At 42.0% G+C, this 25067-nt stretch overlaps 1 protein-coding gene across 4 annotated transcripts in view; it reads left to right on the top strand.

Moving 5' to 3' along the window:
- The window catches only part of bmp2k (BMP2 inducible kinase), a 63150-nt gene that overhangs the window by 28560 nt on the left and 9523 nt on the right, over positions 1 to 25067 (top strand). For 3 of the 4 annotated variants that reach the window (XM_028578644.1, XM_028578646.1, XM_028578647.1), the window contains exons 3-15: positions 216 to 321; positions 1343 to 1485; positions 6716 to 6837; positions 8948 to 9029; positions 12386 to 12518; positions 12815 to 12918; positions 13006 to 13085; positions 13396 to 13544; positions 16696 to 16901; positions 17374 to 17535; positions 20311 to 20552; positions 20984 to 21153; positions 21557 to 21673. In XM_028578644.1, the coding sequence (XP_028434445.1) occupies positions 216 to 321; positions 1343 to 1485; positions 6716 to 6837; positions 8948 to 9029; positions 12386 to 12518; positions 12815 to 12918; positions 13006 to 13085; positions 13396 to 13544; positions 16696 to 16901; positions 17374 to 17535; positions 20311 to 20552; positions 20984 to 21153; positions 21557 to 21673 (1816 nt within the window). The remainder of the gene's footprint in view (positions 1 to 215; positions 322 to 1342; positions 1486 to 6715; positions 6838 to 8947; positions 9030 to 12385; positions 12519 to 12814; positions 12919 to 13005; positions 13086 to 13395; positions 13545 to 16695; positions 16902 to 17373; positions 17536 to 20310; positions 20553 to 20983; positions 21154 to 21556; positions 21674 to 25067) is intronic. The other variant, XM_028578645.1, reaches the window with a different exon arrangement.

Genomic DNA, 25067 nt, shown 5'->3' with positions numbered 1-25067 from the left:
CCAAACATGAATGCTCATCAGCACTTACTGAAAGGGGCAAAATGTGTGAAAACAATCCACATATATCCTTTGTAAATGCCTCAAAAGCTACCATGTGTTAGGCTTTTGTAGTTCGAGCTATGTCCGTAACCATTATATTTTGGAAAGCTTCTTCTTCTTGAATACTCTTGTGACTTTCTGTCCTGATTAGTTCCATCTTTTCATCCCATATGTAGAAGGAGCTGTCAGGCCATAAAAACATTGTCGGCTACCTGGATTCCACAATCAATGCAGTGTCGGAGAGCGTCTGGGAGGTCCTGATCCTAATGGAATACTGTAAAGGTACTGTACAGCCTCTCGGTTTGTAAATACACACGTCCTGAAACCATGACACAACACCATGTTTTATACTCTTATAATTCAGCTGCATTGAAGTTTCCGTTTTCAAATATCGGACTTCTGATTTTAATTTGGGTTAGTTAGGATTACTTTGGGAAAAATAAACAAAATAAAAGCAAACCTTAAATTAAAGCAAAACTAAAAGAATGGTTTCTAACCACAAATGTATTTTTCTTGCAAATGTGAGTTTTATATGTTTTTGGTCCTTGTCGCACACTGTAGTTAAGATGTTGGATGATGTTTGGTCTTCATCAAATCACCACTTGGAAGTTACACAGCAATGCTTTCCAAAAGTAAAGCCAACTTCACTGCACATTGGGTAATAAATACATTCTAGCATTCGCCAACTATCTACATCTGGTTTATCAGGCTATGTAGTTAAAGTGGCCTGTGGCTTTTTTAATGTCTAATAGTTAAATGGTATGTTGCTGCCTCTGTCCTTTTGTGTGGCACCTTTATTTATCCTGGCAGCTCGCTTTTACATGCAAACATCACTCTGGTTACTGAAAATAATCAAATTGATGCAGCTTTTACATGGTGACATATTTAGTTTACTTAGAAACAGATTGAAACATTGATTCTGCTGTCTGCCTACACTTTCTGGCACACGTTATTCGAAACATGAGTGTAAGCTAAAAGCAGAAGATTACGTCCTGGACTCAAATGACACATGACCTTTCCCTTTTTTATTTTAATGGCGTATTTTTAAGGTCGCAAAAAAAGTAGCCGACTTACTTTGATAATAGCTAAAGATCTAAGCCTTTAGATACCATTTGCTGTATTGGAAATATTGAGTTTTAATCGTCTCACCTTGAGGCTGTGAATGTAAGCACATGTATACAAGACAACTGCAAGCTATCCCAGTTGGAAAATTTAGTTTGCAAATATGCTGGCTGGTACTTGGTTTCCCAGCCTGAACTGATGACCCGAGTCCTAAAACTGTCCTTCCACCTTTCTCCTGCAGCGGGTCAGGTGGTGAAGCAGATGAACCAGCGGTTGAATGTGGGCTTCAGTGAGGCTGAGGTCCTCCACATCTTCTGTGACACATGTGAGGCCGTAGCCCGCCTGCACCAATGCAAGACACCCGTCATCCACAGAGACCTCAAGGTAGGGAGAACGTTTGCCCTCCCCCACCCCCATTAGATGCAACTAATGATTATCTGTGTTTTTTGAAAATCTCAACAAAAAAGCCCATTACAATTTCCAAGGTGACATCTTCAGGTTGCTTTTTATGTCAGACCAACAGTCCAAAACTGAAATATTATCAATTTACAGAGATAGAGAAAAGCATCACATCATTTCTGCTTGATAAATGACTTCAACCATTCCATCCATCCATCCATCTTCGTCCGCTTATCAGGTGTCGGGTCGCGGGGGGAGCAGCTCCAGCAGGGGACCCCAAACTTCCCTTTCCCGAGCAACATAAACCAGCTCCAACTGGGGGACCCCGAGGCGTTCCCAGGCCAGGTTGGAGATATAATCCCTCCACCTAGTCCTGGGTCTTCCCCGAAGCCTCCTCCCAGCTGGACGTGCCTGGAACACCTCCCTAGGGAGGCGCCCAGGGGGCATCCTTACCAGATGCCCAAACCACCTCAACTGGCTCCTTTCGACGCAAAGGAGCAGCGGCTCTACTCCGAGCTCCTCACGGATGACTGAGCTTCTCACCCTATCTCGAAGGGAGACGCCAGCCACCCTCCTGAGGAAACCCATTTCAGCCGCTTGTACCCTGGATCTCGTTCTTTCGGTCATGACCCAGCCTTAATGACCATAGGTGAGGGTAGGAACGAAAACTGACCGGTAGATCGAGAGCTTTGCCTTGCCTTCTGGCTAAGCTCTCTTTTCGTCACAACGGTGCAATAGATTGAATGCAATACCGCACCCGCTGCGCCGATTCTCCGACCAATCTCCCGCTCCATTGTCCCCTCACTCGCGAACAAAACCCCAAGGTACTTGAACTCCTTCACTTGGGGTAAGGACTCATTCCCTACCTGGAGAAGGCATTCCATCGGTTTCCTGCTGAGAACCATGGCCTCAGATTTAGAGGTGCTGATCCTCATCCCAACCGCTTCACACTCGGTTGCGAACCGATCCAGTGAGTGCTGAAGGTCGCAGGCCGATGATGCCATCAGGACCACATCATCTGCAAAGAGCAGCGATGAGATCCCCAGTCCACCAAACTGCAACCCCTCCCCACCCCGACTACGCCTCGATATCCTGTCCATAAATATTACAAACAGGATTGGTGACAAAGCGCAGCCCTGGCGGAGGCCAACCCTCACCTGAAACGAGTCCGACTTACTACCGAGAACCTGGACACAGCTCTCACTTTGGTCATACAGAGATTGGATGGCCCTGAGTAGAGACCCCCTCACCCCATACTCCCGCAGCACCTCCCACAGTATCTCCCGAGGGACCCGGTCATACGCCTTCTCCAAATCCACAAAACACATGTAGACCGGTTGGGCATACTCCCAGGCTCCCTCCAGGATCCTTGCGAGAGTGAAGAGCTGGTCCGTTGTTCCACGACCAGGACGGAATCCGCATTGTTCCTCCTCAACCCGAGGTTCGACTATTGGCCGAACCCTCCTTTCCAGCACCTTGGAGTAGACTTTACCAGGGAGGCTGAGAAGTGTGATACCCCTATAATTGGCACACACCCTCTGGTCCCCCTTTTTTTATATTTGAACCACCACCCCAGTCTGCCACTCCTTTGGCACCGTCCCAGACTTCCACGCAATGTTGAAGAGGCGTGTCAACCAGGACAGCCCCTCCACACCCAGAGCCTTGAGCATTTCTGGACGGATCTCATCAATCCCGGGGCTTTGCCACTGTGTAGTTGTTTGACTACATCAGTGACTTCCGCCTGGGAAATCGACGACAATCCCCCATTATCCTCCAGCTCTGCCTCTAACATAGAGGGCGTATTAGTCGGATTCAGGAGTTCCTCAAAGTGCTCCTTCCACCGCCCTATTACCTTCTCAGTTGAGGTCAACAGTGTCCCATCCTTACTGTACACAGCTTGGATGGTTCCCCGCTTCCCCTCCTGAGGTGGCGAACAGTTTTCCAGAAGCACTTTGGTGCCGACCGAAAGTCCTTCTCCATGTCTTCTCCAAACTTCTCCCACACCCGCTGCTCTGCCTCTTTCACGGCAGAGGCTGCAGCCCTTCGGGCCCTTCGGTACCCTGCAACTGCCTCCGGAGTCCTCCGGGATAACATATCCCGGAAAGACTCCTTCTTCAGTCGGACGGCTTCCCTGACCACCGGTGTCCACCACGGTGTTCGTGGGTTACCGCCCCTTGAGGCACCTAAGACCCTAAGACCACAGCTCCTCGCCGCAGCTTCAGCAATGGAAACTTTGAACATTGTCCACTCGGGTTCAATGCCCCCAGCCTCCACAGAGATGCACGAAAAGCTCCGCCGGAGGTGTGAGTTGAAAGTCTGTTGGACAGGGGCCTCCTCCAGACGTTCCCAATTTACCCGCACTACACGCTTGGGCTTACCAGGTCTGTCCAGAGTCTTCCCCACCCTCTGACCCAACTCACCACCAGATGGTGATCGGTTGACAGCTCTGCCCCTCTCTTCACCCGAGTGTCCAAAACATACGGCCTCAGATCAGATGAAACGATTATGAAATCGATCATTGACCTTCGGCCTAGGGTGCTCTGGTACCAGGTACACTTATGAGCATCCCTATGTTCGAACATGGTGTTCAAGTATAGACAATCCATGACTAGCACAGAAGTCCAACAACAAACAACCACTCTGGTTTAGATCAGGGAGGCCGTTCCTCCCAATCACGCCTCTCCAGGTGTCTCCATCATTGCCCATGTGTGCGTTGAAGTCCCCCAGCAGAACAATGGAGTCCCCCACTGGAGCCCCATGCAGGACTCCAGTCAAGGCCTCCAAGAAGGCCGAATACTCCGAACTCCTGTTTGGTGCATATGCACAAACAACAGTCAGAGTTTTCCCCCCCACAACCCGCAGGCGTAGGGAGGCGACCCTCTCGTCCACCGGGGTAACTTCAACCATTCACCTAACACCTAGTAGGTTGGGCTGGTCTTGAAAAAGGAAAAAAAAATGATATTCCTGGAAGCAAGGAACAAAATAGGAAAAAAAGAAGTAAAAGAATATCTGGGGAGTTACCATGAGCGGTAAAAGATTAGCGTGTCACCTACAAACTTCCTCAACAGAAACGCCTAACCCTAACCCTGCACAAAATCTACAGCAATGGATTTCCAAAGATGTCAACAAAATCAAAAAGAGGAACTTGTGGTTTGCCACTTGAACAGTTATTTTTCAAATGTAGTGTCAGATGATGTTTATAAGGGCTGCACGATATGACCTAAAATCTAAATCACGATTAATTGCACATTTTACCTCGATAACGTTAAATGAACGATAATTAATCACGTTGTTCTAAATCCTCTTTTCTGAAGCCCAAAATGTTTCCAGATGACAGACACTGCGTTTTTTTTGGGGGGCACAAGTTGCTCAGTTGACTCGGACTCTGTGTTTGAGTTATCCTCATAATGCTTTCCATGTGGCTGACTGGCCCGGGCGAAGTCACGTGACTACACACACGGTAGAATGTTTTTAATGAGAAAGTAGGCCTATCAACAGGAATAAATTATCGTTATGGGAAAAATACGTTGATAACAGCTTCAGAATTTTGATGTTGATACATTTTTGATTAATTGTCCAGCCCTAATGTGTATAAACTTAAGTGATGTCAATCTGCTTGGTCAGCAGAAGAAAGAAAGAAGACTTTGGTTTCACAGCTCGTTCTAACTCCTGCTTCCTCTTACGCTCCCTGCTTCCTATGCCAGCTTGCTCTCTTATTTCCTCTTCTTCCTCTTGTCCCATACCCCCCCCTCGTCTGTTGCCCGTGCACCCTCTTTCTCATTCTGCACCAAACTTACTCTTTGTACAGGGCCACAATAGCTGATACATCTTGAAATTCCTCACTAACTTTCAGCTTACGTGGCTTTCAGAATAGATTTTTCAAATCAAGAGTGGCTATGATCCAGATTTACCCTCGTTTTGCTAATGCTTGGAGGCCGGTGGTAGTTTCCCACCCTAGTTGAATTCTCCTCAGTGCCCCATCAGTGGGTTGCTGTATTCTGTCCAGTTGGACAAGCCTCTAAACAGTGCAGTCCCTTCAGCCTCACAGGCCTGTCCTCTGTTCGCTGTCTGTATCTATCTGTTCAGCCTACATGGCTTACATAACATCGCAGGGACACAAAAGACCACGGAGGCCCAGTCACGCATCGCCAGGGGAAGTGAGAGTGCAAAAAAAGCCCCTTAACCCAGAGCTGTCAAGAGTATTGAGACACTGTTGCTTTCATTAGCTCAGCATTTCCTACAACAGTTTGAAATCTTTCTCTTGATACTTGTTGGTCTCTCCTCCTCTTCTGTGTCACAGCATGGCTTTCTATTTTCAGATGTTCACTTCTTACATTTTATGCCATTATTGCACTTTCAGCCAGTCTCCTCTTTCTGCCGCTTCCTCTTTCCTTGCTACTTTTTTTCCCATTTTTCCTCCACCTGCCTTCATTTCTTTCTAGCCTTTCCTCAATCATTCCTCATACCTTTCTTTGCAGCCCTAAAAGTTTTCTAAAAAAAAAGAACAAAGCCTGACTCCCCGAATAGAAACACATCTGATAACATACAAACACAAAACATCTGTTTTCAGACTGACTTGTTATTGAAATTTGCCTTTTGTTTATGGGACCATAGAACAGCTTTGATGAGAATTACTGTAATGAAGGCTTGTCTTACTACTCCATCACTGTGTATTAATTCAGTTTGGTGGAATATTTGCATTTTTATAAGCAACTTTATCCACTAATTGTCGTCCATGCCCATTGTGATGTAGGTGGGGATTAGCTTCGGCTTGGTTGTTAGTTTGTTCATCTGTCTGCCACAAACTATTTCATCAGAGTCACAGCTGAAGTCATTTTAATGGGATGGTGTCTCAATCACAACCACAGTGTAGCCTTTATTAAGTTATACAGGGTGCAGTCCATGGAGAAGGAGCTGCTTGGTCATTGTCATACCAGTTCTACACATAAAAAGCTGTTATAGGGGAAACTTATAATAAAACAGACAAATAACAGCAAATGCAGATCCAAAAGTTCTGGGGTTGCAGCACAGTTATTAGATGATCAGTGACGCTGCGTTCAAATCAGCCAGCCAAGACAAAGTTACATTTAACTGCATCTGTCAATTTATACTCTGTTGTTGGTGTGTGTATGTAGTTGTCGTTCATTTCAATCTTTTAGTTATGCTTTTTTAGTTTATTAAAAAGTCTAAAACCTCTGGTCTGTTTTTTCACCAGGTGGAAAACATCCTGCTGAACGACCAGGGAAATTACGTGTTGTGTGATTTTGGCAGTTCCACTCACAAGATTTTGCTGCCACATAAAGATGGAGTGACGGCCGTGGAGGACGAAATTAAGAAGTACGTATGTTCTGCATGTCACTCAGTACAGTAGTTAGTAAAACCTTAATATTTACTTGCCACTTTTAATGTATGTCCTGGCTGCTGGAACTTATTGTTTTGGCACCACAGGAACTTTGGGGGAAACCCAGGACCATTTTTTTTAAGTCTCAGGAAGTAAACCTGCATTTTGACCGCACAGACATGTGTTCCGTTCTAGTTCCTGCCTCCCCAAAAACTCCCTGCTACTGAGATAGGCCCTAGATCTATCATGGAAGAGGTTGCACTTCTGAGTTTAACTTACTGGTCAAAGTTGCCTTAAGATTGTTACAGCATGCATTGTGGAATGGAAATTTCTTGTAATGTTATTGCCGTTTCAACAGAGTTATGGAGCCCACTTTTTAACCAGTCCAAAAAAAAAAAAGGATGAGGCAAATGAGAGGCTGTTCTAAGTGTGAGCTTGAGCAATTTAGAGAAACTTAATTTGTTGTTTTAATGCAGTTATTTTCAAAAGCGTCTCCTTTTCATCATTCATGCAAATATCACACCGTGACATAGAAGAAAATGGCAAAGAATAGCACGTTAACGCTGCCTTGTAATTGTTCTAATTGTCCTCATCTTCATGGTTCTTCAGGTGCAGTTCAAACACAAACAGGAAAGCACAAAAGCGACTTGTAAGGCCACCTTTCGACCGTAGTAACTTTCTCTCGGAACTAAGAACTATCTGAGGAATTAGCTGCCTTTCGACCGCCGGGACAAGGGTCTAAATTAAGTTCTAGGGACATTTTCCGGGGCCTTTTTACCCCTCAAAAAAGGAGTATTTTCTGAAAGTCTGAGGAACCTTTGGGATGAGGCGGAGCAATGGAGCTGTTCTCCTCAGTTCCTGGTTGAAAATGGCCATCAACTGGTAGATTTATTGGAAGTGAAGGTATTGTTACCTTTATCTTAACAGGGTAGTCTTATGATGTTGGACATCCCAGGCCAACAAATCAACCTGTGGTAATCACACTTTACTCATAACACTGTTAGGCCGTGAGAATACTCGTACCTAAACAACCACAAAGCAAATGAGTGAGCTTGCAGATCAGAATAGCTCTGTTCCCCAATCAAAGAGCTCTACTGGCATATAATTGCATAACTATACAAGTAAACACATCAAATCACAGAAGTTCATTCAAATCTGGCCTGTTAACTTACCGACATTTATAGCTGCAATAAAGTGCAATGTGTGGTGCTTATTGGCAGTATATGGTCGTGTGTAAAACTCTCCTTCATGACTGGTCATACAGAAAGCCTCTGAACTGTGATGACTCGGACAGTGCTTACATTTTTATAACCCAGCTGGGTTCATTCCAAACATAACCAGCTGCTTTGATTATTATCTCTCTCTGTTACACTGAGAAGTGAACTAAGCAACCTTTGCTGCAAGATTTTGGTAATTTTTTTTCTGTCTGGAAACGGAAGCACACATTTGTGTGTGCAGCAGTGCAGAAAGAAATAGTTTTAAGTAAAAGTAGCAATACCAAAATGTAAAATTACTCCATTACATGTAAAAGCCTCCTGTAGCAAAACTACAGAAGGAATAGCAAAATACACTTAAGTATCAAAAATAGAAATACTTAATAATGCACAATGCCCGCGTTCAGAATGTCTATTATGGTGTTATTGAAATAATTTAAAATCAGCTAGATCAATATGTTTATGAATGTATGAAATGGAACTTGTTTCAGCTGCCACCAAGTGGCCAAAAAAAATCCACTTTTGAAGGTTTAATGATGCATTAACATAGCACTTTTCACATCATATTTTATAAGTTTATTATATGTTTTATATATTAAAATAATAACTATTGCTGGCAAAGAATGCACTAAAGTAAAAAAAAAATGCATTTTCCCTTTTAAAAATGTGATGAAGCAGATGTATAAAATGGCATTAAATTAGGGAACAAGTCATTTTAACTTTGACCTACCACTGTCTTCTTTCTTCTTCCTTCTTCCTGTATTGTCATTTTAATGTGTTATGTACTCTTGTATGTTTTTTGTCCTTGTAAAGCACTTTGTGACTTTATCTGTGAAAAGCGCTTTATAAATACATTTGATTACTTACTTCTCCTTCTTGTTGTTTCTCACAGGTACACGACCCTTTCATATCGAGCGCCAGAGATGATTAACTTGTACGCAGGGAAACCCATCACCACTAAGGCTGATATATGGGTAAGGGGTGTCTGTCTGTCTGTCTCTCTCTCTCTCTCTCTCTCTCTCTCTGTGTCTGTGTCTCTCTCCCTCTCTGTCTGTGTCTCTCTCTCTGTCTGTGTGTGTGTGTGTCTGTCTCTCTCTCTCTGTATGTGTTTGTGATGACCTTTGCAATGCTGGTTTGTCCTGGCTGTGTCCTGGGCGTCACTCTGCCCTGACAGGTTCCCCGTCTCTCTCTTGGTGTTTGGAGAGCAGTGTTGTTGTGAGGCGGGTCAGAGTGGGCAGTAAACCTCTCTACCAACTGACATAAGGGACTCTTTTTTTTTTTTTTTTTTTTTTTTTTTTTTTTTCTGGGCTCAGCTCTTGAATTTGGAGTGCTTTGAAATGGAGGGTGCCTCGGGGGCTGGATTTCAGCTTGTTTTAAAAAAAAAAAAAAAAAAAAAAGTTGAGCGTTCGCTTTTGAATGGTAATTATCAGTGGGAATCTGCCAGATCCTGCTCTAGATGTGTTTTGTTGGTGTCTTTCTGTGCGTATGTAGAATGTATCTGCAGAATTCTGCACGTTAAGATTCTGTTGGATGTTTGTCCCAACGGGTGTAACTCTGATGACTGAGTGGACCCTATACTTCACTACCAAAACGGCGCGATTGGCTGGATGACACTATCAAATTTAAGTTGGATTTTAATTGGAAATTTGGAAATTATAACATTTTCTCTTAATTGCATTTAGAGCGCCTCAAACTTTTCATTTTAGCACATTCACTGCCATGTTGAAACTCCCTAATGCTGTTATGGTTATATCAAGGTCTTCAATCGTTTCTTCTAATGTTTGGAGTTATTTTTTTTTATAATACATTGAACTGAATTGCTTTGATTCATTGTTGTCCCTCTGTCTGTGTCTGTGTCGGTCTCCTGGCTTGCCCCAGGCTGTTTGCCTCCATCAGCTCTCCAACAGTGTTTTTCTCTCATAAAACATTGAGCAACATCATTCACAACACTCCACCTCATCCTATTCCTCTCTCCTTGCTGCCTGTCCTCTTCTATTTTCCCTCCCTTTGAGATAATTAGGCACAGTTGACGACCTTGATAAGCTCGTGTGAAATAGGCCTCTGCGTTTTTTTTTTGAAGGTGCGAGATAGAGAGGCAAGGAACAAGTGCTTGGACAGCAGCCATTTTGAGGAGTGGTGTAAATTGATGCGCCCAGGGAGTTAAAACAACCAGCATATAAAGATGTGGCTGTTGATGGGACATGTGCATTATAAACATGTGCACAGACCTTTTCACATTCTGTTGTTTTACAACTTTGAATCAAGACAATTCAACAATTCCTTTTAAAAGTGCAGCTGCTTTTAGTAAAATAAGACATGTAACATTTTTGGTACAGTAACAGTAAAAAAAAAGTTGCAAAGAAACTCCTGCTAACTTGCAAAGATAAATTTAATAGCTGGCAACGTTTGTGTGCAGGAGTTTCTTTGCTACTTTTGACCTACTTGTCCCCCTCCAACGCACATGTCTCATGTTATAGATCTACAAAGTATTTGTCCATTCACAGTAACGGTATAAAACGGTAGTGCAACTAAAATTGGCAACACTAGTGTCACCCCTCCATACTGAAGCTTGCATTCTGTACACGTCGTTTTACTGGTGGGATTTCCCAGTGTAAAATAGTGCCAAATTGCTGACATTTTGCTAATGCTAGCTCTGACGGACTGTTACGCTCTCCGCTAGCAGACAAATCTGGAAGTCAATTGGCCGTTTTATCCAGGTGAAACTACTTTAAAGTTGATTATTTTCAGGGCTAAATTATGTGATATCGGATCGGTGCATACGCCTTACGAACTTGCCGAAACCCGATCCAGAATTTTAGGCAGTATGGGAAGTGTATAATCACTTACACATTGCCTAACTTCCAGCCACTGAAACCAGACTTTTTATATTTACTTTATTCTGCGACTGAGGATAAATGTGTCAGTCTGCAGTGATGGGTATATGAGATGTATAGACAGAAGCTTTAAACAGGACTCTGGCTGCTGGAACTTCTGTGGGACGTTTAACAAAAACACTTCCTTCCTGTAGACTACCCCCTGCATTCTCACTACCTGTTCTATGTTTAGCCACAAGTTTAAAAGTCTGTTGTTTTATACATTGTTGCCTCACACAGATGTCATATGCATTTGGGGGTTGGGTTTGGAGGATGTGCGGTCTGACTCAGATTAGGAGTTTAGTATCAGACTGGATTAGCTCGTTGAGCGGAGGACTGTGAAGAATATCTGTCTTCAGATAGAGCGCTTAAAGGAAAAACATTCCATTAATGCTAATTCCAAAGTCTCTTTCATCTCCAACTGCACCATCAACAAAAAGTTGCCAGAGCCAAATATAGCAGCAACTGCATATATGATTTGGGAGCAGAGCACTTTTGCATGTGGATTTGTTTGGACAGCCATATTGCCAGGAGAGCAGACTCTTGGCCTGAATTTTAAAAGCAGTGAGATAAGGAACATTAATTCTTTGTTTAGCAGGCCTGTGTAGCTCAGTGGGTAGAAAATGGCAACAACATTGCCAGGGTTAGGACTTAACTTCCCACATGGATGGACTGTACTTGACATATTGTGGTTGTAGAAGTATATTTTTCATGTATATTTTTTGTATTTGTGATATGCCTCTAGCCTTGTAAAAAGCAAAGATATCATATGTGTATTGTAAAACAACTAGGGCTGGGTATCAGTACTCGATAGCTTTTTAAGTTATCGGCCGAAATAACCCAGTACCAAATAGTATCAAAACCTCTCTGCACTTAATATGCATTCAATCCTCTTTGTACTCAAATCTAGAAAAAATGTAAAATTTGTATGGTTTAGCTTGCAGCCAGTCACCACAAGAGTTGTTCGATTTAATGCAACGTGTGATTGGCCCGCTACCGCAGCAGCTACAACCCATACAGTCCGTGGTGTGGGGAGGTCGAGTGCGGCGTATTTGACCAAGATGGCAGCGTGCAGAGATGCTTCCATTCACATGATGGGTACCGAATGAAGTACTCTGTTGGTATCGGTTTCACTTTAAGGGTACTCGTATTGGTAATGGTATTGTAGTTTTTTTTTTTTCAAAGATACCCAGCCCTCATTTTGTTTAAGCCTTTATAGCTCCATTGCTAATTAAGCTGTGATGCGTTTGATGTTTGGCTTTTTTGTTAAGGGTTTTATGGAAAAACATTAAATTCCAAAAGGTTGTTTTAAAAGTATATTGTGCAATACAATACGGTACTAAACCTCTGGTATCATGTTGGCACTGGCATTGACAATTTAATGTGCTACTCAGCCCTCAAAGTTAGTGAGGGTGTCAGGTGTTTTTCAAGACTGTTTGTTTCTGTTTTCTCCACAGGCACTTGGATGCTTGTTGTACAAGCTGTGTTTCTTCGCACTTCCATTTGGGGAGAGTCAAGTTGCCATATGTGACGGAACCTTTATCGTTCCAGATAACTCCAAATTCTCCTTCAAGCTGCACTGTTTAATCAGTAAGTTTGTGGTTAATGTTTTAATTACTACCTCAGAATTACTTTCTATCGCTAGTTTGAATCTCTTCTATTTCTTCTTTTATTTTTTATTTTTTTAAACTGCATGTGTCTGTTCGGATGTTTTGGGAGTGATTTATCATTTTCAAGTCATTCCACTTCACTAAGTACATACTGCAGCGGAGCTTCCCTTTTTTGTTATGTGACCAACAGCTCCACCAAGTGACCAAATAGAGAAGATGCACATCAACCACAATACATAAGCTGATGCTGTATGAAATGACCTCTGTCTTTTTCAGGATATATGCTCGAACCAGACCAGGAGATGAGACCAGACATTTACCAAGTGTCCTACTTTGCCTTCAAATTAGCTGGAAAAGACTGTCCAGTGCCAAATCTCTTTGTAAGTCACCGGAATGAAGCAATTTGTGTGGTTTTAGCCCTTTGCGGTCATTTGCTTATTAACATAATTCTCCTCTCCTTTTTCCAGAACTCTCCCATCCCTACGTCGCTACCAGAGCCTCTAACAGCTAGTGAGGTCGCAGCTAGGAAAAGCATGACAAAAGCCAGGTAATTTTTTTTTTATTATTTTACATTTTTTTATGATATACAAACTAGCACTAGGACTGATAAATAAATTACAAAATAGTACAATAAAATTAAACTCTTGAGCTATGCTGAAAAGAATAATTTTTTTTTTTCCCCCAGGCTAATTAAAAAGAATCAATTAAGATCACTGTTTTTCGCTGACTTTAACATGTATCTGGGCAGAACAGCACATTCCACATCAGGATAGCACACAGTACAAACTTTGCTGTACATACACCACATGTTGAGGGACATGATTTTATTTGTATAACAACTTTTGACTTCTTCCCAGGATAACAGACGCTGTGGGCCCGACTGAAACATCAATTGCTCCCCGACAGAGGCCAAAAGCGGCAACCAGTAACGTCCTGCCCCTTGCAAACACTGTCACCCCTGTCAAGATGACTGTGCCTTCAGCACCCGTCAGCAACGGCCAGAAAGGTTTGTTGAACATCAGTGAGATTCATATTTAATGTCTTTAGAAGTTTACATTATCTTGAAGGAATGTTCTTATCTCTAAACAAAAAAAAAGTAAAAGAAACTAGAAAATGCATTTCCTGCAGAAAATGCGTGGGAATGCTGAATAGCTGAATTGCTAAAGCTAACTGGATGAATAGCTCAAATCCGTAAGAAGAAGTTGAAGTAGTGAGAATAGTTGAAAAAGTGGAAATCATTAAAAAGTTCAAAGTTGACGCTAAACTGAATTGTTGGCTATAAAAGTTGAAAAATGACAAAATATGTAGAACATTGTGAGGTCTTTAGCTGAAGCTGAAGAATAGTTGAAAAAGTGGAAATTGGTTCAATAAATGGAGATGGAGAGAGAAGGAGGGATGGACAGAGAAGGAAATAGAGAGAGAGAGAGAGGGACAGGGAGAGAGAGAGGGGGATGAGAGAGAGGGGGATGAGAGAGGGAAAGACAAAGAGAGGAGAGAGAGTGAGAGACAAAGAGAGAGAAAGAGGAGAGGATAGAGAGGCAAAGGGAAAGAAAGAGACAGAGAGAGGGAATGAGTGATAGAGAGAGAGAGAGAGAAAGGAAGAGAGGGGGAGGTAGAAACGGGGAGGGAGAAGGAGGGATGGAGAAAGAAAAAGAGAGAGGGATAGAGAGAGAGAGACGGATAGAGAGGGAGAGAGAGGCAGATGGAAAAAGAGAGATAGAGAGGGGGAGCGAGAGAAGACAGACAGACAGAGCAGAACAAGAGAATAGAAGAGAGAAGACAGACTAAAGTTCATATTGCTGCGAGGTCTGAGAGGGAGAGACAAAGCGAGAAAGAGAAGGAAAGAGGGAGAGAGAAAGAGATGGAGAGAGAGAAAGAAAGGGAGGGATGAAGAGAGGAGAGAGAAAAAGAGAGAGACAGGGAGAGCGAGAGAGAGGCAGAGGTAAAGAAAAAGAGAGACAGAGCGAGAGAGGCAGAGGTAAAGAAAAAGAGAGACAGAGAGAGAGGCAGAGGTAAAGAAAAAGAGACAGAGAGAGAGGCAGAGGTAAAGAAAAAGAGACAGAGATAGAGGCAGAGGTAAAGAAAAAGAGACACAGAGAGAGAGAGGCAGAGGTAAAGAAAAAGGGAGGGAGAGAGACGGAGGGAGGGAGGGAGAGAGACGGAGGGAGGGAGGGAGAGAGACGGAGGGAGGGAGGGAGAGAGACGGAGGGAGGGAGAGAGACAGAAAAGAAAAAGGAGACAGGGAGGAAAAGAAGACAGAGGGAGGAAGACAGAAGTAGGGTAGGAGACAGCGAGAGACGGAGAATGAGGAGGAGGAGGGAGACAAAAACAAAAAAACAGAGGAGGGACAGAGATAGGGAGGGAGGGAGACAGATTAGGAGACAGACAGAAGTGGAAGGCAACAGATCTAGACTACTGTTCATATTACTGCCTGTAGTATCTGTATAGACTACTGTTCATATTACTGCCTGTAGTATCAGGGTGTGTCTGTGAAAGTGTTGTCATGGTAACGCATGGCCAGTGGATATGTTTATAAACATGCTTTGATGTCTGTAATCAAGTTGATGAGCAACACCTGCTGAATCTGTCAGCTGTGCTGTGCTTCAGCTATTCAGAGTCCCTGAGAGCGAGCTCTCAAACAAAGCCTCACAGTGGCAAAACGATAACTGCTATCAGTCAAATGACGTCATCCTAAGCGCCACAAGGCCTTTGTGAACGTATCTGTATAAAATTTATATGGATAAACGTAAAAATGTGGTCATATCAGCGATTTCAAAAAGTGGTTCGTTCGGTGTTTCGCTGGGAAATATCCAGGAGTTTTAACATTGAAGCCAATGGAGAAAGATATGGACCTCTTGTAATTTGGAAGCTCAACCAGCCAAAAGTAAAAGGCGTATCACAAAACTGAGCAGATTGGCTGAGACAAAAATACCTACGTTTTGATGTATAAATTGTGTATGACAAGTAGATATTGTGGGCGTGAGAACAATTTATTGAGAAGGGACAAAGATGATAATTTTTTCGAAGCTTCAACCTCTAGCTATGACATCATCCACTCTAGCTCACGCAATACACACTCTGTTTAATCGATAAAATTTCCTGAAATGATCACTAAACTTAAACAGCTTTTTAACAAAAACTGTTAAAGATATCAAACTGAAAACATATAGCCTGATAGCTGAATATTTTGTGAACATTTTAAAGTTTGTTTGGCGTCTGTAGCTGAAAGTATGAAGGAGCTGAAAATTTTGGGAGCGGAAGAAGATTTTAAGGAGTTGAAGGCTGCTCTCATTCACTTCAATGTTAAAAAAAAAGTGTTAAAAAGCTTAACATTTTAAAAAGTATAAATAGTAGAAAAAAAAGTTGAAGAAGTCCCATCATTAGCTGAAAGAGCTGAACATTTGAAAAGTTGAATGGTTTAAATAGCTGAAAGTATGCAGAAGTTACGGAGAGAAGAAGTATATAAAGAACCAAATAACAATAGTTGGAATGCTGTTGAACAGCATGTATTAGAGGAGAGTAAACCAAATGTTTGTTTAAAGTTATAACTTTTGACAAAGTATAACAAATGGCATTTCTGCAAGGTTTCTAAAGTATACCTACAAAACTTTAAAGAAATCAAGTTTATCATAGATTGTAGAAGTATTATCCATTGTATGATTATTTTAAATGTGTCACTAGTGCACGTTTGAAAATGCTAAATGTTTCAGGTTTTCAAGATGACCAAGCTGCTGAAAAGCCAAAGTACTGTAGTAAAAGTCAACTTGCAAGATTTCACTAGTCTCACATTGCCAGACCTTCCTCCCCAGCACTGCAGAGGAGGGTCTGGTTAGTCTGCACAGCTACCGGCATGGGAGAAAAACAGCTGTGTTTTATTGAAATTTCTTTAAACCAATTACAATCGTATTGAATGGCGCTAAGTCCTCATAAATCCACTGGAGTTTAAAATGCCAACACAAAGAAAGCGGAAGTTGAGGGACATCCAGCCGAAATGAGGGACATCCAGCAGAATTTCCAGCGGCACTGGAGCAATGCCGGAAATGAAACTCCATCGATCTAGACTAAGGCTTTCAGTTATAAAGTTGACATGTGTGTGCATGTGTGCTCAATGTTGTGTTGTAATAAATCCATCCATCCATCTATACCTACCCACTCAGCTCCCACCCCTGGCTCTGGGCAGCCATCCATGCAGCCCCAGCCCAGCAGTCAGCAACACAGAGTCCTGCAGCAGCTCCAGCCTGGTGACCTGCGTCTACAGCAGCTTCAACAACAACAACAACATCACCATCAACAACAACTACAACAACAACAACAAGCAGTGCAGCAACAACATGCAAATGCACAGCAACTCCAATACATCCAGGTACATCCACTTTACCGACATACAGGACAACTCAACCACTTTTCTGGCGGTTGAGTTAGGGCTGGGCAATATATCGATAGATGAAGCTTGATATCACCCTAAATTTTGGATATCATAATATCGTCATATGACAAGTGTTGTCTTTTTCTTGTTTTAAAGGCTGCATTACAGTAAAGCGATGTAATTATCTACCACACTTACTACCCGTTTTATTATTTGCCTCTACCCACTTAGTCATTGTATCCACATTATTGGTAATTATTTATCAAAACTGTCATTGTGTTAATATTTTGTGAAAGCACCAATAGTCAACAATACAATGTCTCATCAATCTCAACATTGAGGTATTTGGTCGAAAATATTGTGATTTTTATTTTTGTATTTTTTTCCCACATCGTCCAGCTCTAGGTTGAGTAATTCTGGAACTGTCACTAAGAGAAATGTTTTGAATCCCTTTACAACCCTTCCTCAGTACCAACAGGCTGTGCAGCAGTCCCTCCTCCTCCAGCAGCAGCAGCAGCAGCAGGCCCTCCTCCAGCAGCAGCAGCAGCGGCAGCAGCAGATGATGATGCAGCAGCCCATATACCAGCAGCAGGTCGCCCAGGCACAGGCCCAGGCACAGTACACAGCTATGGTGAGTTCTCTCAGGGCTCTGAAACTGGCAACAAGGCTGCCAAGGCTTGAATTTGATTTGCGGTATGTGCTTAAATGGACATCCATCAAATTCAACTTGCTTTTGTTTGCGTTTAAAGGCAGGGTTGGTAACTATTTCCAATATACACTTTTTATATATTGTTTGAAATGGTCTTTACACCCAGACAGCAATAAATAACTTATGGGCTCTATAAAAGGAGCAAAAAATATGTAATCTGTAGCTGCTGTAATCCTGTATAAAAGCCTGCCAATCACTGCCTTGTGGTCTGCTTGGAAAGAACTAATGAAATGCCTCCTTGCCCCACTGCGCGTACTCTACCCCTCTCTTGTATGAGTCTGAGCTCAATGTGCGTCAGTAGTCATATTTAAAACATTCGGTATGATAATGTTAGTTTTTTGCTTACCGGTGAATAAGACGTGAAGTAAATTGTGGTTCCTTTCTCCGCTCTGCTCTGAATCAGTGACACAGCGATGCTCGTGCACGTCTGTGTGAGGGTCCGAGGCCTGAGGGCAGGGGTTAGGTGGAGCCCCGAGGCAATGCTAATTTCAAATCTTGCTAGGTTTTCAACATTACCAACCCTGCCTTTAAGCTCATCCAAGCATCCAAGGATGCTTCTAGCTCAGAATCATGACAGAATTTCAGAGCAGAAGATTTGATCCAAAACTGCAATAAATAGTTTGAGCAAATGACAGCGAAACACATGGAGACACAGCATGAAATAACACTGAGCTGAATATTTCATTTAATGTCAGAATGGCCTAAAAATGCTCTCTCTGTTCCAAACACTGGCAGCCAGTCCTCTTTAGTCGCATCACGTCTGTGCCAAGCAGCATTGGAAGCAGACGCTCAAACTTCCTACAGACTCTGTCCAAATATTCAGAAAACTAGTATTTACGCGACTACTGAATCAAACACACAAACACAGGTCCTCTAAATGCGCCCTGCTAGGGTGGCGCAATTTTTAGTCGGTTTCCCACCGAACGCGTACCATCTGTTTTATTTCAGAGGCAATCTGGTCTGAGCGAAGCCACGAGGGGATCGAACAGAGGGTGAAATCATGCAATTTCTTCTATGTTGCATCCTGACATATGAAGCGGTTCACAGACAGCGGAAGAGATCACCTCTAAAAATCACTGTTCTTATTCCCAGGGTACCTGCTAAATGTTCAAAAACAGCATTTCCTCTGTGATCTTAGACCTGCTCCTTATTGTGACGAGGAAGCTTTGCTAAGTGACTGCAAATTTGTAATATGGTGTAATGACAACAGATCAACTTTATTTGTACAGTACTTTAAAAGCGCAACAGCGGTGTGTGTAGAAGTGCTTTACACAAATGGTTTGTTGACAAAACATGGAAAAAGGAGAGGGTGGAGCAGCAATGTTAAAATTGAGCAAAGCAAAATTAAGATATACAAAAACAAGAACCTGGTCCGAAGCATGAAAAAAATAGAAACATTAACCATATTAAAAGGTTCATTTTGAGTTTTAAAATGCTCATATTATGCTTTTGGGCTTTTCCCCTTTCCTTTATTTTGTTACATATCTTTTTGTGCATGTTATAGGTTTACAAAGTGAAAAAGGCCAAAGTCTACCCCAAAGGTACTTACCATCTCCAACAGAAAACACTATTCACCAACTGCTCCAAACAGCTCTGTTGTAGTCCAGCCTTTACTTCCGTGACAAACGTGTGTCACTTTGTAACACACGTTATAATGCTCGCCTAGCTGCTAGCATGGCACGCCCTCATACTCTGCTTCTGACTGGCTAGTAGTCCTTACCGAGCTAATGCGCATGTGCGGCCCCAACAAAGATGGTACAGAAGTAAGATGCCTCACTCGGTAGCTAAAACAGAGAGCTCAAAACACAGGGTGAAAAGAGGAGCTGCAGCAATGTGCAGTACAACAAATATATGGTGTTTTTTGAAAATTAAACCATGTAAACCTATTCTGATATAACCTCTAAATACAATTATGAACCTGAAAATTAACATAATATGAGCACTTTAAAAGTTTGTATCTCCTTAAGTGAATTCACATAAAAACATTATATTCAAAGATCTGCACTGTGCTGCTATGTTATATATCTGAGCTTTAGTCCCCGAACAGTACTGCTAGAAACTTCTGGTGGTCCCAAACACACGTTATAGGTTGGCTGCAGATCTTGGAGTATGAGAACACATTTTAAATGTGTGTTCTCTAGTAGAGACAGAGCCTCTTTTGAAGAAGTCAGATCCAGATCCATCAGGGGAAATCTGGTGACTGAGAAAGTGGAACATTTGGCAGCTAAGCAGTCTGATATTTTCTAAGGAACTGGCAGAGAACAAACCATAGCTATAAGGAGAGAATACTTATTGATATTTAAGTGAATGCTCCAAAAGAATGCTAGTCTTGCTCTGCTTCTGCTGGATGTTAAAATGCTATCCATAGCAGCTAACTATGTTAAGACATTTTATCAGTCAGCTTGTTTTGGAGGTATTATACCTCCCCAAAAGTCAATGAATGCAGCTTTAAAATGGTCAGCCAGTGTTTGAGGTGATCCTTATTGCATTTGGAACTCAGTTAATTTGTTCAGTTTGGTGTCCTGTTTGACTTTCATTCCTTCACCCCTCCCCTCCACTGTGTCCCCAGCTTTCCAAATCCAGAACTGGTTTCTAACAACATTTCATCATCTTGTTGCCATCATTGTGCACCATTGAAATCAAAGGTCCGTCCCTCATTCCCTTCCCCCTCTTCTCCTTCTTATCCTTCCCTAACAGCTGCACCAGTACCAACAGGCTTTTGTCCAGCAGCAGCAACAACAGCAGCAGCAGCAGCATCATCATCATCAACATAATCAACCTCAGCAGCAGCAGCACCCCGCTCAGCAGCCTCCCCCCTATATGTCCTCCCCTCTTGAGTTCCAGATTCCGCTCGGTTCCTATAACGCAACCACGCCCTCTGCTGGAGCTGGGCAGATGGGGGGGCCGTCCCCTGTGGATCCCTCATACACTAACCCCAGGTAATGTACCCTGAACTTATCACATTGTTGGACATGCATGTCTCATTCTATATGGTGGAAAATTAAGTACATTTCCATGGCTTTTTCAAAGCCAAATAACACAGTAGAATCATCAGTGAGAATCAAGAGTTTTCACTGTTACACATTCTCATTGAAAGCTCAGGTTAATACTTTTTCCTTCTACAAGGTTTTTAATTACATTTGTATGCCACTATTGCCTAATTCAGTATAGAAATAGATCTATTTTTTTTAAATCCAAATGTACTTAGTCTTCTGATAGCCCAGTGACCACTCACAAACACTTTGTTTTTCCACAGTAAGGTATCATTTTAGTTTTCCCAAATGACAGCCTTACTACTCTGTAACAGTAATGTGTCCTCGAGGTGAATCCTACCCATAACAGGTTGTCTCTGTTTGTACTGTCTCCACAGTAGAAACCCTCTGCTTGCTTCAGATGGGATCACGCCACCCTCTCAAAGCTGCAGCAGTACAGTCACTAACCCCCCCGACATGTCGCGCTGGAACCCTTTCGGAGAGGACAACTTCTCCAAGTTGACCGAGGAGGAGCTGATCAACCGCGAGTTTGACATGCTCAGAGCAAGCAAGTGACCCCTTCAATGATTTCATTATAGTGTTTGTCAACTATTTATATCTGAAACATGTAACGGATTGTAGTGACATTTTATGAAAGTGCTTAGTGTATTTGCAGATTCATGTGTTTTAAGGATAGAGAATTTGTTTTTGTCTACGTTTTTGCTATTTTTGTATCGACCAATAACGCACTTTTGTGAAAGAGAGACATTTGTATCCATCTACGGCTATGTTTATTTTGCTTAAGCATTTCTAAAGACACTAACAATTTCTTATTTGTGCAGCCCTGGACAGTGCTTTCTTGTCTCTGAATGCTTACTAGTCTACAACAGGATCCATGTGGTTTAAAAAAAATAACATGTCTTGGTGTCACAGCCTTAGATGATCTAAGTTTATTCCCCTCCTACATATAGACAAGCCTTTGGAGAGAACAGCCAGTGTGGAAACAGACCGACTGCAGCCTGCTACCCTCGCCAAGCCCTTGCCACCAGAGGACCTGTTTGGCTCAGTCCCGTTCGTGGCCAGCGCAGGCAAGTCTTAGAGGAGTCTCTACAGAGAAGACCCAACACTGTGGAGCCACCTGCCCCCCCCTCCCCCTGTCTCCCTCTCTGCCCTCTCCTGCCCCTCTGTCCAGCTCTTCTGCTCCAAGCTCCTATGCCACACAGACCCCACAGTGGAGCATTATAAACCAATGATCAGTTAGGGTTTTGTTTAGTTTCCCAATGTCGGTCAGCAGCAGATTAGTTCTTCAGTATAAACTATAAGGAAAAGGTGAGTTGAGGATCTTCTGTGACTAAATTAAGAGGAAGAGCAGGAACATCAGATGCATCAGTGAAGTTAAAGCACTTTCTTAATTCACTGCAATCAGCTCTGGCCTTTAACACTGGGCTTGGTGGTGGTCATTTCTAACTGCCCTGTTGTAACACACCCTTATGCATGTCAGCTGGAAGAAGTGTTTAAATCTCGTCTGTAGCTCACTGGGTGAAGCAAGGCACAAACTCTGCCAGACATTCCCCTGTCTTGATCAAATGGCTTGAACAAGGTACTAACACATAGGGCTCTCAATATAATGTATACGTGCATGGTAAGGAGCTTTGCATAGGATTACATTTTTTTCTTTTCTTTCGGTGCATAAAAAACTTCCAACTCACTGTGTCCAACAAGGAACACAAGTGCATACATTTGCTGTAGTTCCATCGGGACTAAAAGCAATATGAACCTAACGAGGCTGAGCATCGGGACACATGGCTGCTACTAATTAGGGCTGAGTGATGCCAAAATTGCACAGTGATATACATTTAAAAAATGAACAAATAGGCTATCTAATAAAAAAAAAAAAAAAAACAGCTTTGAACGAACACATTTCATGAATCCTAAGCATACTGTTGTTGATTTCTTATGCTGTTGAATTTTTATGTATTATATATATTATTTGAGAATAGAATTTCACAGAACGTATTAAGAGCACCATGTGGAACAAATACTTATTTTAGTAAAGTTCCTTTTATTAGGTGTTCAGCCAATGCTAAACACTTGATTTTACTTGCCGCTTGCATCCTAAAGAAGTTTGCCTCTTTGGGTTGTATTTTGCTTTCATACCAAAAGAAAAGGGTTAATACGTGGATGTAGCTTTTGGAATCTGATGCTTTGTGCTAATTCTCCTCCCCCAAATAATGTTTATAGTTGGTTTAAAAAAAACAGTTAACAAGTGACTATTAACTATCTTAATTTATAAACTAATTATGTTATATTACACTTGAACTAAAAGTAAAATAATAACCTAGGTTATGGCATGGGACATATAAAGTCCTATTTCACTCTCTAAAAAAACCTTAAAAAAAAATAACATTATGATGTACACATCTACAATGTCTGTCGAATACCATTTTAACCCAAACATCACTCAGCCCTGGTACTAATCAGATCCATAGGGGGAAAAAAAGACAACACTTGAACTTCCAAAGTTGTGGCTCTTTGCCATTTGTTTACATTAAAACGCCATCGCCCCTCTTCAGCCATTGAAACTGCAAAGATTCCTCACAGAATTCTAATTGTTTTATTTTTATTTATTTTTTATTGTTGGGACGAAGCCTCAAATGTTCTTGTGTGGACTTTGCACTTAACTGCGGGGGTCGATGTCGACTCTGACATATACACACATACACACACACACACACACACACACACACACACACACACACACACACACACATACATATATATATCTCCTGATAATCTGTTTTCATTCGGCTTAACTAACCACTTAGACTGCGTGAGGTTTAACCCCGACAGAGACCAAAGCCTTGGTATAATGTGAATATAAAAATGCAGTATTTCTACATATATTACGTCGGTGGCAGCAATAAGCTTTTGTGCCTCTGTACTCTTCCTGCTCCTTAAATGTGAATGGGTTTTGATAGAAAATTTAGAAACGCTGTTTGTTACTCAGACTATGTTTAATAATTTAACGGTATCAGCGCTAAAACACGTAGATATTTTCTAGAACAGAGGGAGAGTTAATTTCTTTTTTTTTCTTCTACAGTAAATTCATCTCTTGTGTTCTTAAACACGCTGGCTTGATGGGAGCAAGTCCAGCAAGTCCAGTGGCTACAGTTTAGAGTAGGATAAGACGAGATAATGATGCAATATAACCCTCTAAGCACTTGAATGTAGGTGTGGAAATATTTTATTGTCTTCACTTGTTACTTATAATAATGAATATAAAATTCTATTTGAGTTGAAATTGGAAAACCAAAAAAAAAAAAAAAAAAAAAAACCAAAAAATTGAAGGGACTTTTGTACAGAATTTAAAACCCAGAAGGGTCAAACACACCCATGTTGTTTGGACTGGGTGTGATTCCTACAGGCTGACTTGAGGAAATTAACATTTTTGATCAGCCTATTAGCTTTCTGTGTTTGTACCATCACAGTGTCTGTTGGTTGTTTAGGTTGCAGTGATCCTTTAAATATCCTTGTGCAAACACACCGCTGGCAAATATCAGACATCAGTCAGGTTTTTTTTTTCTTCTTCTTTTAGTGTGTCTGCGTTTTTATTTGGGTGAACTTTGGTCGACATCAAACACCAGTGTTTGATCAGCTTGTCTTTTAGTTGCATTGATAACTAAATTCTCCAAGGCAGAGCTGCTCTAACAGGAGCTTAAGTTTCGTAATTTAAAGTCATTTCTCGTTTTTAACTGGGCTTCTGTATATAAAAGGCTCTGACACACTGTGCGATTTCTGACCAAAAGTAGACAATTATTTGAGAAACGTGGTGAAATCTTAGACCTTCAGTCAGCTGATTTGGCGCTTTGCTGACCAAAGACAGCCTGTGTCGATTTTCTGACGGGGTTTAAAAGTTTGGACGGAATTCCCACAATGTGACTGCTGCTACGACCCACTTCTACTTGAAATGACCCAAAATACTTTATCTGGTGCCAGCACCCCGGCCATTAATGTATTCGAAGAATGCTCCGAATAAATCCTAACCTGATGCATCAGATGGTTTGTTAACACAGAACCGTTTGAAAAAGGGCAGGTACTGAACCATCTGTCTATCATGTCTGCCATTGTTTAGTGATTTTTATTGTTTAGTTTTGAACAATTCTCGTGTGATCTTGTGATCCCGTGAGTATCCAGCAGCCGTGCATGTAAAATAAATCCAGGACTATGGCCAAAGTTTGTTTTGTTTTGCTGGAACTTAAATAGTGAGAGCAGTGCATATGGATGACTTTTCGCTTACATTTATTTCCTATATTCCTATTTACATCCTAGCACTAAAATTTACCAGACCTCAAAATGTATATTGTACAATCTGACGGATTGCGACCAAGATTTTATGAGAACCATCTCACAGTATGACATGCAATGAACCTGCAAGATAGGTGTCGTTGCATAAAGTAGAGGGGTCTTTAGACAGATAAACTT

Source organism: Perca flavescens, chromosome 5 (genome assembly GCF_004354835.1).
Source record: "Perca flavescens isolate YP-PL-M2 chromosome 5, PFLA_1.0, whole genome shotgun sequence".
NCBI classification, from domain to species: domain Eukaryota; kingdom Metazoa; phylum Chordata; class Actinopteri; order Perciformes; family Percidae; genus Perca; species Perca flavescens.
The sequence above is the reverse complement of the archived record's forward strand: the minus strand, read 5'-3'. Positions and strand labels throughout refer to the sequence as shown.